The following is a 14,609-nucleotide window of genomic DNA, read 5'->3' as shown; positions in this document are numbered from 1 at the left end:
ATAGCTTTGATAATCAGCCCCAGAGTTTGGTATAAAGGTGGTAGAGCTACAGGAGAGACCATGCGTGGCTGCAGCCAGCAAGGAGAGAGTGGGGCTCTGAGTCCTGGAATGGTGTTTAGATGGGTGAATCTTACACTCCCTACTTCCCTGAGCCCTCCAGGCCTGCAGAATGCCCGTCCCCTGCTAGAGGAGAACACACACCCATCACTTTAAGATTCACCCCACCTCCCCTCTCTGCCTGTAGACGAGAGTCAGCAAATGCTTTAAGGGCAAGAGAGGAAATATTTTAGGTTTGTGGGCCACATGGTGTCTGTCGCAACTACTCACGTCTGCTTTTGTGCTACTTAAAGTATAACAGCAGCCATAGACAGCAAGCAAATGGGTGAGTCAATATTGAAGTAAAACTCTACAAAAATGGGCAGCCGGTCCCTGGAGGTAGGGTTTGCCAGCCTCGTCTCTTAGACCAATAACTGGGTCAGGTCTCAGCACTGCCTGAGTAGAAAAGGTAGAATTTCTGCTACTGGAGGAGACAACTTGCCCGAATGCTACGGGTCTGACCGATATGTTTTGGCAGGAACAGGGCAAACATATGGGAGGAGATCCCAGGGGTGTGGGACTGGCACTGGGGGAGAGGAGGAGTACAAGGCAGCCAAAGACAGTGTTTATTGAGCCCTCTCTCTTGACTCGAGATTAAACTTCCCAGGGAATTCCCTGGTGGTCCGGTGGTTAGGGCTCTGTACTCTCACAGCCCAGGGCCCAGGTTCGATTTCTGGTTGGGGAACTAAGCTCCCATAAGTCATGCGGCGCTGTTCCCTCTTGGCGTCCAATGGGTCCAAATGAGTCTGTGGCTACTTCCCAGCCCCTGAATGCAAATCGGGATGGATGTACTCAGCAAGTAGCAGAACGCTCAGATTGTTTCCCTAACCGGTGAAATAAAAGCCATTAGGGAAAGGACTGAGTAGAAGTCTCTTCAGTTATCCCACTGGTCAAGATGGTAAATCAGAAGCAGTACCACGTCCCTGGTAGAACTGCAAAGGTTAACCCTACCCTCAGAAACTTAAAGGACACAGTGTTTCCCAATCTGCCCTCACCTGCTCCTACAAAAAAAAAACAAAGCATGGTGACTGATAACCGTCACGACAGCCCTAGTTGCAGCCATTATATCATAAAGTATGGCATGTCTACTAGAAGAGTCTCCATAGCTCTGATTGTAAGAAGCTAGTAACATGGCCAATGCATTCTTTCCAATCCATATCAGGAAAGTGGATCAAAAGTCATGACCACATTTCCCACAAAAATTCAGGAACTTATATTAGTTAAGATTTAAATGGCCAACTGAGTTGAGGCATGCCGGGACATTCCCCCTATGTTATTGTTCAGTCACTCAGTCATCTCCGAGTTCTTGCGGCCCCATGGACTGCAGCACACCAGCTTCCCTGTCCTTCACTGTCTTCTAGAGCTTGCTCAAACTCATGTCCATTGAGTTGGTGATGCCATCCAACCACCTCATCCTCTGTCACCCTCTTCTCCTCCTGCCTCCTTCAAAAGCATCAGGGTCTTTTCCGGTGAGTCAGTTCTTCACATCAGGTGGCCAAAGGATTGGAGCTTCAGCTTCAGCATCAGTCCTTAAAATGAATATATAGGGTTGATTTCCTTTAGGATTGACTGGTTTGATCTCCTTGCTGTCCAAGGAACTCTCAAGAGTCTTCTCCAACACAATTCAAAAGCATCAATTCTTTGGAACTCAGCCTTCTTTATGGTCCAACTCTCATATCTGTGCATGACTACTGGAAAAACCATAGCTTTGACTAGACCGACCTTTGTCAGCCAAGTGATGTCTCTGCTGTTTAATACACTGTCTACGCACCCCATGTGGTTAAAGGACAAATTATTATACTGTGGACATCCTACCACTAAAAAGAGGCATAGTGCTGGTGGCCAATAGGGACATTGGAGGCAGTATAGTGAATACTGCTCCAGCTCATGTATTGGATGACTTATTTATTAAGTGGAGTCCAGAGCTAAAGAGGCTCTGCAGTAGGTCCTCACTATGGGGAAAACACTTGGGATGTGACCCAGCATATCCCATAATACTGGAAATATCCACGGGAGATAAGCAAACAGTGTAAAGTCTCCAAAAGCCCCAAGGGCAGAGCCTCATCTCAGACCCTGAGGGTTCTGGAGCAAAGCCATGGTCCACAGAACAGATTATTCAGTATTTGAAAAGTAGTTCTTGGCCAAACTGCAGGATCCAGAGCAAAGAAATGATTACTGTTTTAAGCTACTAAGGCTTCAGTCAGTCAGTCTTAGGGTTGATAAATATAAATAGATAATAAGATTCATGTAAGAGTACTTTGTTCTTTTTAATGTCATATAGGATTCCACTATATACAGATACCACAGTTTATGTATTTGTTCTTATGTTCTGGACATTTAGGTTGTTTCATAGGCTGTTATGAATAACGCTGCTATAAAAATATCTTTAGGCACAACTGTGTGTTTATTTCTCTTGAGAACAAACCTAAGAATGGAATTCCTAGACATCATTCCTCCCCTAGGCTTGAGGAGAGGCATCTTTAGAAGATATTGCCAAAGAGTTATTCCAAAGGAGATGAAATAGTTCATGCTTCCACCAGGAGGTATGAGTTCCAGTTGCTCTGTATCCTCACCAACACTTGACATTGTCAGTCTTTTTCATGTTAGTCATTCTGGTAGATGTGTACTGGTATCTTATTTGTGATTTTAATTTGCATTTTTTTCTGATGAGTCACAATGTATTCTTTACTTTTTAAAAAAACCACACACAAGAACCCAAAATACTGACAGTGGCAATCTGTAGAGGTGTGATGACTGCTTTTTGTTTTGTGGTCTTGGTCTTTCTTTTGCTAAACTATTTTGCTTTTTTATTAAGTGCATATTTAATTTAAAAAACCTCCACCTACTTGTTCTTATAAATAGTAAGGTATATCAACCACAACACTAATATTATGAGTAAAGTCATCAGGAGTATTTATTGAGCACCTGCTGTATACTCAGCACTGTGGGCGGGGCTTTGAAGCACACAGAGCAGTACAGGACTTACTCCCTGCCCTTGAGGGGCTTCCAGTCTAGGTGGAGACAGAAGAAACAGGACGTATGGGAGCCAGGAGAAAACAGTCCAGGCCAGGATGCTACAGGAGCTGGAAGGCGTCTGGGCTCAGGCCCACCAAGTGGTTCAGCGCCAGGAAAGACAATGACTCACAGCTCCCAGACCCATATTTGCCCACTTAGCATATCCTATCCACAGCCTCTGTTCCCGCCATCTGACTCCTTCAGCTGTTAGTCAAAGTGCAATGAAATGGGGGAAGGGGTGGGGCCAATGGAAAAAGTCCTTGGACGAGTTCCAGGGGCTGGTGTCACACTGTCCCTCCTGGAAAAATCTGCTCCTCATCCACCTACCCCTAACACAGAGAGATCCCCATTCAAGGAGGCCTGCCTGACCACCCAGGACCCCCCACCCCAAGAGCTAAGAGGAGGGGGCAGTCGCTGCTTGAGGTAGAACTGGGGAACCCTACGTCTAGCATGTCCTTTCCTCCACCAGTCCACTGAGTTGGGGGTTAGGGCGCCCCCCAGAGCTGCCACCCAGGGCTGAGAAGATACTGAAGGGAAAGGGCATGGAGGGAAGGAAAGGAGCAGAGAGGGACTGAGAGCCTGGCTGGGAAACAGGGGCCTCTGGGGCTCCTGGAAAAATGCAGGGGACAGGGAAGCCAAACACTGAGATTGGCTCCCCTGAGGATGGGGGTGGGGGGGTGGGAGGCAGGGGTGGTTTGCTACGGGCCCCTACCTTCCCCATGCCTTCACAGGACGGAGGTGGGAATCAAGGGCCAGAAGGGTGTCCAATCCCGCAGCCCCATTTCCAGGCTGTGCCCACTTCAGGGTCACCCTGCCCAACCTTAGAGGGGCAAGGGGAACCCAAAGTTCTGATGATGCCTCCAACTCTGTTGGGCCCCCTTCAAAGTGCTATCTATTTACTTCTCAGATTGTAAGGAATTCAGGTCTGAGAATGCAGGAAAGAGGGGGCGAGACTTCGAGACTTCGTAACACCCATCAGATGGCAGGGGGGAGGGAGCCAGGCCCCTCCAGAGAGTGCCACCCAGAGGATGGGGGTCACGCCAGCCTCAGAGGAGCGAGGACGAGGAAAGCAAAGGATGCTGCTGCTGCTGCTAAGTCACTTCAGTCGTGTCCGACTCTGTGTGACCCCATAGACGGCAGCCCACCAGGCTCCCCCGTCCCTGGGATTCTCCAGGCAAGAACACTGGAGTGGGTTGCCATTTCCTTCTCCAATGCATGAAAGTGAAAAGTGAAAGTTGCTCAGTCGTGTCCAGCTCTTAGCGACCCCATGGACTGCAGCCTACCAGGCTGCTCCGCCCATGGGATTTTCCAGGCAAGAGTACTGGAGTAGGGTGCCATTGCCTTCTCCAAGCAAAGAATGAAGAGGGTTTAAATAACAGTTCATATAATAAAAATTCCTAGCAATCTAATAAGCCTATTTTTTCTGCTAATTTTTTTCTTTTTTAAATAATTCTAATGCCAGAGGCTGGGGGTGTGGGGAGGGGGGCAGCAAGCAGGGTATGTACAAGAGGAGGCGTTTAAATTAAAACACAAATAATAATTAAGACGCACAAACTGAAGGACCAAGGCAAAAGGTAGAGAAGAGGCCTGCAGTGGGCCCCTGTTTCCACGAGGACGTGCTTCCAGCAGCGGGGTTAGGGCTTCCTCTTGGAGCAGATCAGCCTGCGTTTGGAGTGGTAGAAATCTGGGGGGAGAGAACAGACGTCAGCCAGGTCAGAAGGAAGAGGGCCCAGCAGAGCCACCCTCGCAGTGCAAACTGCAGAGGGGCCAGGGATCCCTCCCCAGGGCCAGAGAGACACACTGCCAAGTATAGGGAAGAACTCTGGAAACTTCTAGCCTCTCTCCTGGAGGGCTACATACATACAGAATATCCCCCCACACTTCACAGAGGTGATCAATAACAGACTTTACATGCATGGGCCTGCTTTAAGCCAAGCTGCCCAAATGCAGTGGTCGCTAACCCTAGGCGGCTGTTTAAATTAACTAGCATTAGACTAAAAGAAAAATTTAGTTCCTCATGGCAAACACTCAGCAGCGATATGTGGCCAGCGGTACTGGGCATCTGCTTCTTTGCAGAGCCTGATATATCAGAGAGTGTTCTGCATGATGTCTGAGCCATATAAAGGTTAGTTATTATTATTATCATTATTGTTAGTTTTGACCCAGCTGCAAATGTGCTGTGGGATTCTTGGCTGCACTGCTCCAAGCTTCCATTTCCTCACCTATAAAATGAGGGTAACACTGGTACGATGCTCGGAGGATTAAATGAAATGTTTCCGGAAAGACCTTGGTGGGGACTTCCCTGGTGGTCCAGTGGCTAAGACTCCTTGCGCTCAACAGAGGTGGCCTGGGTTCTGTCCTTGCTCAGGGAATTAAGATCCCACAAGCCGTACAGCCAAAATAACAAGAGTGATACATTTGTAAAGTAAAAAATAAAAAGACGCTGGCTGAAGGCCTGGCATAGTGTTCAACTGCCAGCCTCACTTATTCCATTTCCCTCAAGCACCTACTATGTGTCACACACCATCCAAGGTGCTGAGGACTCAATTATGAACAAGAGAGATACAGATTTCTTTCTCGTGGAGATAGGATCCTATTTGGGAAGATGGACTATATCAAAATACGGAAGTAGCTGTTGATAGTTTAAAAAGTGCCAAAGAGAGAAAAATAGGCTGGGAAGTGCAGGTGAAGGTGTGTGTGTATGAAGGGGAAGGCGAGTTAGGTTTGGATAAGGCAGCCAGGAAATTATCATTCCTTTACTCTCCGTGGCAAATTCAGTGTGGGACCTAAGGCAAATCACTCTACCTCTCAGAGTCCTGTTCCTTTGCCTATAAAAGGATGCCAAGAATGTCCTATGATATTAGATCACTATAAGGACTAAAAGAAATCTAGACACTTATCAAAGGTCCTGCACATAGTCAATGTTCCAAATAAATGTCAGCTAATTGGTCTTGGTAGTAGACTTGCTGTGTGACCTCAGGCAAGCCACTTCCCCTCTCTGGGCCTGTTTCCCACCCCTCAGAGCGATGAGTAAGCTGGGCCAGACAGGTCAGCCCTGGCACAGTGAGTTCTGGGAGTCCTAATCCCTTGCCGCCCCCTCTGCTCCTGTCCTCACCTGTCATGCTGGTCTGGCGCCGTTTCCGGCCCTGGGAGGGGCCAGGCCCACCAGGGGTCCCCTCGGGCCGCTCAGGGGAGCGAGTCACGAGGGTGCAGGACAGCGACAGGTCCAAGTGGTCCTCCTGAGACGTGCCCTGCAGCAGGGCGGAGGAGGGGCTCGGCCGCTTGCCCCCTCCCACGTCGTCTCGGGGCCCCACGGGCAGGTAGAGCTTGGGCAGGCCGAGGCCCCTCACGCGCTCCCAGGCAAAGTCCCCCTCCAGGGGCGTCTCGGTGACAAAGTCGAAGTTCCATCGCTCTCGGGCCTCCTGCACGCAGCTGGCCATGAGGGCGTCGCAGTCCTGGCGCAGCTGCTCGCTGTCCACTGGACCAAAGAGGCAGCGGCAGGCCTTGCTGCTGCAGGGGATCTGATGCGCGTCCCTGGACGGCTCAGACATGGCACCTGTGGCTGGAACACAAGGAAGACCCGGGGCACGTGAGACACTCAGGAAGTCGGATGCTCCCTCTCCGGGCCATGCCACTGCGTAACCTCAGGCACAGTCTCCTTACTAGAAAGTGAAGTGAGAGGGGCTCTTGGGTTCCTCCCACAGGCTCTCCCAACCTCCACGCACAGAAAGGGTGTGAGGGGCAGAGTCAGTCAGCCTGACACCCCCAGGTCACTGGGGGAGTGGGCAGCTGAAGGGCAAGTTTATGTCAACAAAGGCAAGTTTATTGCAATAGCAGGGATCAGGGTCCTGTTTACCACCGGGTGTTATCAGCTAAAATCAATTTGTTTTTCCCACTGAGGTGTCCCTCATGGGTGTGAATGCCCCCAGGTATGTGTGAATTGTCAGAGTCCAGCAGTTTCCTAACTCCAGGCCTGGCCGGGGAGGTCAATTCCCAAGAAAATGGACGCCTCCTCTCAAATCCCTCCGTCTAGATGCTCCTGTGGAGTAATCCTGCTCAGTGACTTAAAACTACTCTGGATTTGGGGGTTAAAAGCACCTGGGTTCTAGTCCTCGCTCTGCCACTTCCTACCTCAGCTTTCAAAGAGTCACTTCAAGTCCCCCGGCCTCAGTTTCCTCATCTGTAAAATGGGACTGCATGCATGTCTAAAGAGCGGGACTGTAGACGCAGGCTCAAGGAAATGATTGGCGGGCCCCGCCAGGCAAGGCAGATGGAGCAGAGTTGAACGGCTGTATCTTGGTGGTTCAAGGTGAGGGCTTTGGAACCAGGCCACTTGGGTTGGAATCCAGGCTCTGCTGGGCAACCTTCAACAAGTGGCTTAACTTCTCTGGGTTCTGTTTTCCTCCTGTATAAGATGGAGATTTCCATGTGTAGAGTTGTCTCTTGTGTATGTTGGACGAGGGTGTTTGCTATGACTAGTGCGTTCCCTTGGCAAAACTCCATTTGCCCTGCTTCACTTTGTACTCCAAGGCCAAACTTGCCTGTAACTCCAGGTACCTCCTGAGTTCCTACTTTTACATTCCAGTCGCCTATGATGAAAGGGACATCTATTTCTGGTGTCATTTCTAGAAGGAGATAACAACAGTGACTGTCTCAGAGGCCAGATGTGAGAATTCGCTAAGCGGTTGTAGATAACGCCCTCTGAGCCGTACCAAGTACAGAGAAAGTGTTTGGAGAATATTATTTCTCTCTGCCTTTAGTTCTGGCTGACTCCTCCCCATCACTCCACCTGGGCCACCGCCTCCTTCAGACAGCAGCTGACAGGTGTTGTGGGCTGAGGGCCTTTCCCAAGGATGTCATCAGGCAGGCAGCCTGCGGGTAAGGAGGAGCCAGGCAGGGCAGGGCAGAGCAATGATTTCTCCCAGGCTGAGCCACATCCTGCCAGGTACATCAGGTGACCTGAAGTCTAGACAACCTGGAAGCCCCTGCCCCATTCTGCCTGCATCCAAGGAACCTGTTTTGCAGGCAAAGAAAATTAAAGGCACCGGTCTACCTGGTTCCTCTCCTCCCGCTAAAGTGGGAGAGTGAAAACTAAAGGAGAGGGAACACTGAAGGTGAGCTTGCCCATGAGGGGGTGCTGGCACCTCCCTGCCCGGCTCTGGCTTGACTCCAGGTCTGAGCACCTGCATGACTTTAACAGGGACTGGGTTTTCCTGGGGACAAGTCCTGATTTGCAGGCTCTGAAGGTGAAAGCCCTGCTGAGGGTCCTCCTGGGGCAAGCAGCCCTGGACCCACACCATACCTACGTGTCCCCACTCCACCTCTCACAGTGAGTGAAGCCCACAGCTCCAAGTCTCAGCACACAGGGGAGGGGAAGGCACTAGATGACCTCTGACCAAGTTTAAAGGGCAGGAGTTTTAAGACTTGCCCTGAACCCACACGGTTAAAAAGATCAATAGCGTCTACTCAAGCTGCCACATAGAGAGAGGGGTTACATAGCACAGTGGACAAAGCCCATAAATAACCTTTGCTCACTCTCTTCAGGGGTAAGGATTGAGACTTATTTACATATTTTATGAGCCGAGGGCTGTTGTAAAAAAGTTTATGGATATTAATTTTCGGAAGAAACGGCTATATCAGCTCTTTTACGGAAGAGGTAACCAAGGCTCAGAGAAATTAAGTAAGTTTCCCAAGGTCACACAGCTCACCAGTGGCACAGTCAGGATTTGAACCCAGCCCCGAATGCCCTGTGTTCTACGTGCTGGTGTTGAACCCTACTCCCTCTCTAATTCTGAGATTTCCTCACCAGAGAGGAGCTCCTCACCACTTGAGGAGCTTTTTCAAAATGTAGATTTGACAGGCCCCTTCTTCCCCAGATGATTAAATTCCAGGGCTTGACAGTTCTCCAGACGGGCATGCTTGGGGTGCCAGCCAAGAAGGGACACACAGAATGGCTTGAATAGACACTACAAATCTCAGGGCTTCATTGGCAAGAGGAGGAACCCTGCTAGGGTTTTATCATGCCTTGGACTTCAACCATATTTTCATTCCCAAATAATCAGTAAGCACTCAGTAAACACTGCAGATCCAATGGGGGCACTACTTTTAAGAGAGGAGTGGGCAAAGACTCAGCATCAGTACCAGAGTAGATTACATTGGGAAGCAAAGGCTGGTGAAGACTCATTCCGCGGGAAGGCGGGTTAGCTATTAGCGATGTGGCCAGAAGAGGGCGCCGGTCTCCAGGAAATCACGCGCGGAGGGGGAGCTGCGTGGGCAGAGCTTGGGAGGCCGGCAGCGAGCTGTGATGAGTCAGTTTCCTGCAAAGCGCTACCCGCCCGCCAAAACTTCGCTTCCACTCCCGCTGCACGTCACCCTGGGGTGGGGAGGGGGAGTGGGAGGGGGATCGGGGGCCGCGAACACGTCACGCTGAGCCAGTCAGGCTTCCGAAACGCCCGCCACTATTGGGAAACAGCGCGCTCTCGCGCCGCCTCGTGAAACACACGCGCGCACGCACGTACATACACACACACACACACACACACACACACACACACAGCACGCACGCAACAAGCTCGCCGAGATCTGGTCCCTCCACCTTATCTCCACGCCCAAAGCAAGGGATGAGTCAGATCCCTGAAAAATAAAAATAGACGGGAGCAACGAAAACAAAACCGCTCTTAAGTCCTCCCCGAAACGCAACGTGGAGGAAGGAGAAGGAGGGAGGGAGGGAGCTGCCCGGGCGCCCTAAAGCACCAAACCCAGTTCTAGGATTCTTGTCCCTACGGGGAAAGCGCAAGTGTCCTCCGAGGGCCCCAGACCAGGCGGACAAGGCGGACGCACTACAGTCCGCGCTGGGCGGTGGCGTCCGAAGGGCGAATCGCCCTGCTCTGCTAGCCCTGTTGTCCTTGGAGAGGGAATTCCGGACTGGCTTGGAGTCCCTGAAAGCAGGTGACCGGAGGCCCGGAGCAGCGACGCACCGCGAAGCCCCATCCCTCAAACACAGGACCTTTCCTTCCCTTCCCCCACCGCCCCCGTCCTGGGCTGGGTGCCCCCACCGCGCCGCAGAGCAGAGCTCGGCTCCCCTCCCCGAGTCCGTCCGGCCGACCCAAGGGCAGGCTGGGCCGGGGTTCTCACGGCAGCGCTGGGAGAGAGGTAGGTCCGGCTTCGGGGCTTCCCTAACTGACAGGCCGGCGCAAGCCCACCCAGCGCCCGGCCGCGGCTCCAGGTCCCAGAGGGCGCGCCTCGGGGCAGGGACCGGACACCCGGTCTTGGACCTCCCGGTGTCCCGGTTTCCCTGAGAACACTCTGTGCCAGCCAAATAGGTCACTGTGCTGATTGATGGTGGCGGCGTGGGGGCACAGAGACCGTGGAGAGGGAGAGAAGGGACTTCTGGCGGAGCCACAGTCTCCCAGCCCTGGCGGAGTTCTGATGTCACCCGGCTCGTTCCCCGGGGTCTTCTTGTCACCGTGAGTCACCTCCCAGCTTACTCTTAAGGAACGTGTCCCGACACGTTCCCAGGGGCCCAGGACACAGCCGGAGCTGACCTCAGCAGCACCGGGGACTCCGACCTCGGTTCTGGGCCAGGACGACACCGATCGGATCTGAGAACCGCCCGGGAACGGATCCCAGATGAACCTGTTCGGCTTGGCTTTCCCCGCCCCTCCCGGAGTCCTGCGCGGACCGGGCTTTGTCCCCACGCAGCGAGCGTGCCGAGCCTGGAGTCCCGGGCGCACCCTCGGCCGGGTCCACGCCTTCCCTCGCCCCGGCGGAGTTTCCAGGGGAGGGATCGCAGAGGGGAGATCCCTAGTACTTGGGCGCCTTCTCCGCGCCCGGAGCCTCCGACGCATCCCGGGCCCTGTCCCCACACGCGCACTCACAGCCCTTGGTGTACTCCAAACCGAGACCCGCGCGCAGGGCCCCGCGCGCCATTCACCTGTGAACACAGGACACACGCGCCCGCGCGGATACACACCCCCCAGGGACACGGACAAACACGCGGACTCGCTCGGCTCGGCTCGGGAGCCTCAGCTCGGGATCCGCTCTGGCCCGCCCCGGCTCCCTCACCTCTTCTGGGGGTCTCGGGACGTCTCCGTGAATCTGCGCGCAGCGCCGGGTCTCCCAACCACGGTCTCCAGCCGCTGCTCACACCTCAGCTGGCGCCGCCGGGCGCCGGGCGCCGGGCGCCGGGCTTATAAAGAGGCTGGAGGCGGGACCGGCCGCTCCGCCCACAGCGGCGCTTCTGCTCCGACGGCTCCCCGATGACTCCGCTGCCAACCTCACAGGCTGCAGGGGGGCGCTTCCCTCCTTCCCACTCTCCGCGCCTGGGTTTGTGCACTTGACATATTTCCGCACGAACTGAGTCCCAATTCTGTTTTTTTTTTTTTCCCCAGTGCGGGGTGGTTGGGGTGGGGAGGGCGAGTTGGACCTCCCACCAACGTGACGGCGGCGCTACTGGGACCAGACGGACTAGCCCCCCTCTGACCACCGACTGACTCTGGGCAAGGATTTACCCCGAACACCTGAATAAACCACGAGGAGTGACATTAATAAAGGAAAAAAAGATCCTTAAATAATTTTGTTTTTAAAACAACACTTCACTTTGCAATTCCCAGAAAAGCCCCACTGTACCACCATGGGTCCCTCACTACACCACCTCTCCCCATCACCTGAGGCACCCAGAGACCCCAACAAAGCATTCTTGGGGGCCAGAACGGATTCAATTCGCTTTATTTCACAGAAGAGGATTCAATTCCCCGTATTTCACAGAAGAGGAAACCGACCGAAGCCCACAGAACTAAAGGGGTGAGAAGTTATTTGTCAAATGCTCCAGGGAAGGACGGAATTGGGGACACTGCTAAGAAAGGGCTAGCTTGGTCTCCAGGGAAAACGGGACACTGAGCTAAGCTTCCCACCCCCTCTCCTCACCGCCTATATCCACCTCCCGTCTCACCTTAGCAGAGGAAAGCTCAATCTGATTGCTGTGGATTTGCAGGCGGGGAAGGGGAGAAGGATTGGGTGGGTGAGTTATCTCCTGGGTAATCCCCACCCACCACATACACTGCTGGAAAGGGAGGCTCAGAGCTTGGAGGCCTGACTCAGGGGATACAGCAAATCAATGGTGACGGTTAGAACACAGACCTTTTGCTTCTCATCCAGAGCTCTCTGCTTATTGCCCTGTTTCAGCGGCTTTAGAATACAAGATATGCCCAGCCCCTGTCATTTCCAGGCAATACTCTGAGGTGACACCGATGAAAGCAATTCTAGAAAGGCCAACCAGAGCTTCCAACAGATGCAAAAGCTAGTGAGGTGCCCTGCTGCTCCCCATCCCCACTTGTACCCCACCTTTGCTTCCTTCCTTCATCTGAAATATTTTTGATTTCTGCTTGTAAAAAAATTGCAGAGAACAGAGTGTTAATCTGAACAGAAATCGACTAAAACATAGAATGCAGGCTGGAAGCAGCTACAATTACTGACCTCTAGGGCTGTTCGGCGTCTGGAAATCTCTGCCCAGACATGCCCAGTCTTCTTCCCCCAAAGCAGCTGACCTCAGGGAGGACAGGCTTGCTTCTCCTCTACTGCTGGAACAGGAGCCCGGAGAGGGGTGGGAGGACCCTTTACCAGACCCCCTTGCCTGCCTGATATTGGAATCAAGCCAGAATTGTAGGTGGACTTTGGAAGAACCTCAAACAGGGCAAGACCCCAGGACCAGCCCTCTCCTCTCCCAGCTCCACCGTCCCTACTTCCAACACACCCGTGCCCACATCACCTAAAGGCTGGGTTGTCAAATGTCCAGCACAGGACGGGCACATCCTCCTACTGTCTCGAATCCCCTTGGCTTTCAGACATTGTAAATAGACTTGACATTGTCTATCTGTTTACTTTTGGGAAAAAAAATTAAATGACAGCTTGTATTGAATTAGTTTTATGGTCCTGAGCTTCGCAATGAAATAATTCTTTTTGTTGTTTTTTAGGGAAGTGATTTTTTTTTTATAATTTTTAACTCACCACCACCACCACCACAACAGAACTCAGCAAATATATATTAAGCACCTACTGTTGTCTAGTACTGTTCAGCACTTAAAAAAAAAAAAAAGTTTCCAAGCATTCACTTGAATGTGTAGCCAGGTTTGCTCTTAAGAGAGGGCTTTCTGCCCTAAAGAGGCAAAGAAGCAGGTTGATAAAAGCCACACTCAAGATCCAAGTCCCAAAATACACACACACACACACACAGAGAGGCATGCAGGTACACAACAGATCCCAGACCAGTCCCAAGGGGTCTGAGGCAAATCACATATTCTGTTCAGAGAAATCCAGACCAAGGTCTCTCCGGGGTCTTTGGGGGTCTCCTTTTGTCTAAAACCCCACTCTTGTCTAAAAGCAGGCAGTCCCAAGGACAAAATAGCCACCATCTTCTTCTATGCCAGGGCTCAACATGTTAGGACATGTTCCCGAAGGCCTGAATGCTAGTCGGGCCTGCAGCCCGATGCTCAGGCCTGCTCCCAAGGAAGCAGGTGGCTTAGGGATGTAAAGAGATTGAGCCTGAGGAACAAGAGGACCCAGATTAGCCCCATCCAGGAGGGAAGTGATGATGGAAAGGAAAGTTAGAAAAGCCCTAGCCCAAAGAAGGAGGATGTGAGGAAAACTCAATGGTGGCCACAGGAGCTACCCAGGAAGGGAGGGGAAGTGCTAGGAACAATGTCACTATTTCTCAGAAAAGGCCTGGGGAGTCCCTAACAGGGGCAGAGAGCTTTCAGAGGAATTCACCTCCACACAGACTCCCAAGAAGTGAGACCCCAGAGAAGAGGCAGAACAGAGACATTATTATATTATTGAGCAGAAGTCCCACTTGCTTTTTTTTTTTTTTGAAGAATAAGATTGGGAGCTCCTCCCACCCCACCTCCTGACCTTCCAGGGGCTTTACCCAGCCAGTACAAAGATCAGGACTGAACATAAGGTGAGGGAGAGGAATTTGCGACAGAATTCATGCCACACAAATACTTCCAGCTTCCCTAAGCTAAAGATAACATCTTATCTAAGTCTGAAATTTCACCATTAGAAATTCATTTCTTTGGCATTAAGTTCTGCTCTTCATTTAATAAAATCATAGAAGTAAATTGCTTAGCATAGTGCCTGGCACATAGGAATCAGTGGGGATATTGAATGTGCAGGTCCTGCAGAGGGTTCTGGGTGGCACAGCACAGTATGAATGAGTTGATCAGATCATTTAGGGACTAGAAGGTGATGAGGAAATGCTGTGAACACAGGCCATCTGAGGAATGAAGGGCTATTTGTGCCTTTGTACATATTGTTCACTCTTCCCAGAATGAGTGTCCCTGAACAATATGCCCCACCTCCACTTCTTTCTCCACCTATCGAACTCCTATTGATCCTTCATGACCCAACCTACATGACCCCTTGGGGTAAGACTTTCTCTGGCTCCCAAAGTTCCTGGTAAGCAGTCCACTCCACTCTGCTTTGCTGGTTGTCTGGTTCATGTG

At 51.9% G+C, this 14,609-nt stretch overlaps 1 protein-coding gene across 1 annotated transcript; it reads right to left on the bottom strand.

Annotated features, from left to right (window-relative positions):
• Window positions 1-2,851: 2,851 nt before the first annotated feature.
• On the bottom strand, window positions 2,852-11,254 carry CDKN1A (cyclin dependent kinase inhibitor 1A). Its single transcript, XM_068994284.1, has 3 exons — window positions 11,176-11,254; window positions 6,227-6,673; window positions 2,852-4,795 (listed from the first exon to the last, which is right to left on the bottom strand). The coding sequence occupies exons 2-3, from the start codon at window positions 6,660-6,662 to the stop codon at window positions 4,746-4,748; spliced, it is 486 nt and encodes a 161-aa protein (XP_068850385.1). The 5' UTR covers window positions 6,663-6,673; window positions 11,176-11,254; the 3' UTR covers window positions 2,852-4,745.
• Between the last annotated feature and the right edge of the window lie 3,355 nt (window positions 11,255-14,609).

This window comes from Capricornis sumatraensis, chromosome 22 (genome assembly GCF_032405125.1).
Source record: "Capricornis sumatraensis isolate serow.1 chromosome 22, serow.2, whole genome shotgun sequence".
Classification (NCBI taxonomy): domain Eukaryota; kingdom Metazoa; phylum Chordata; class Mammalia; order Artiodactyla; family Bovidae; genus Capricornis; species Capricornis sumatraensis.
The sequence above is the reverse complement of the archived record's forward strand: the minus strand, read 5'-3'. Positions and strand labels throughout refer to the sequence as shown.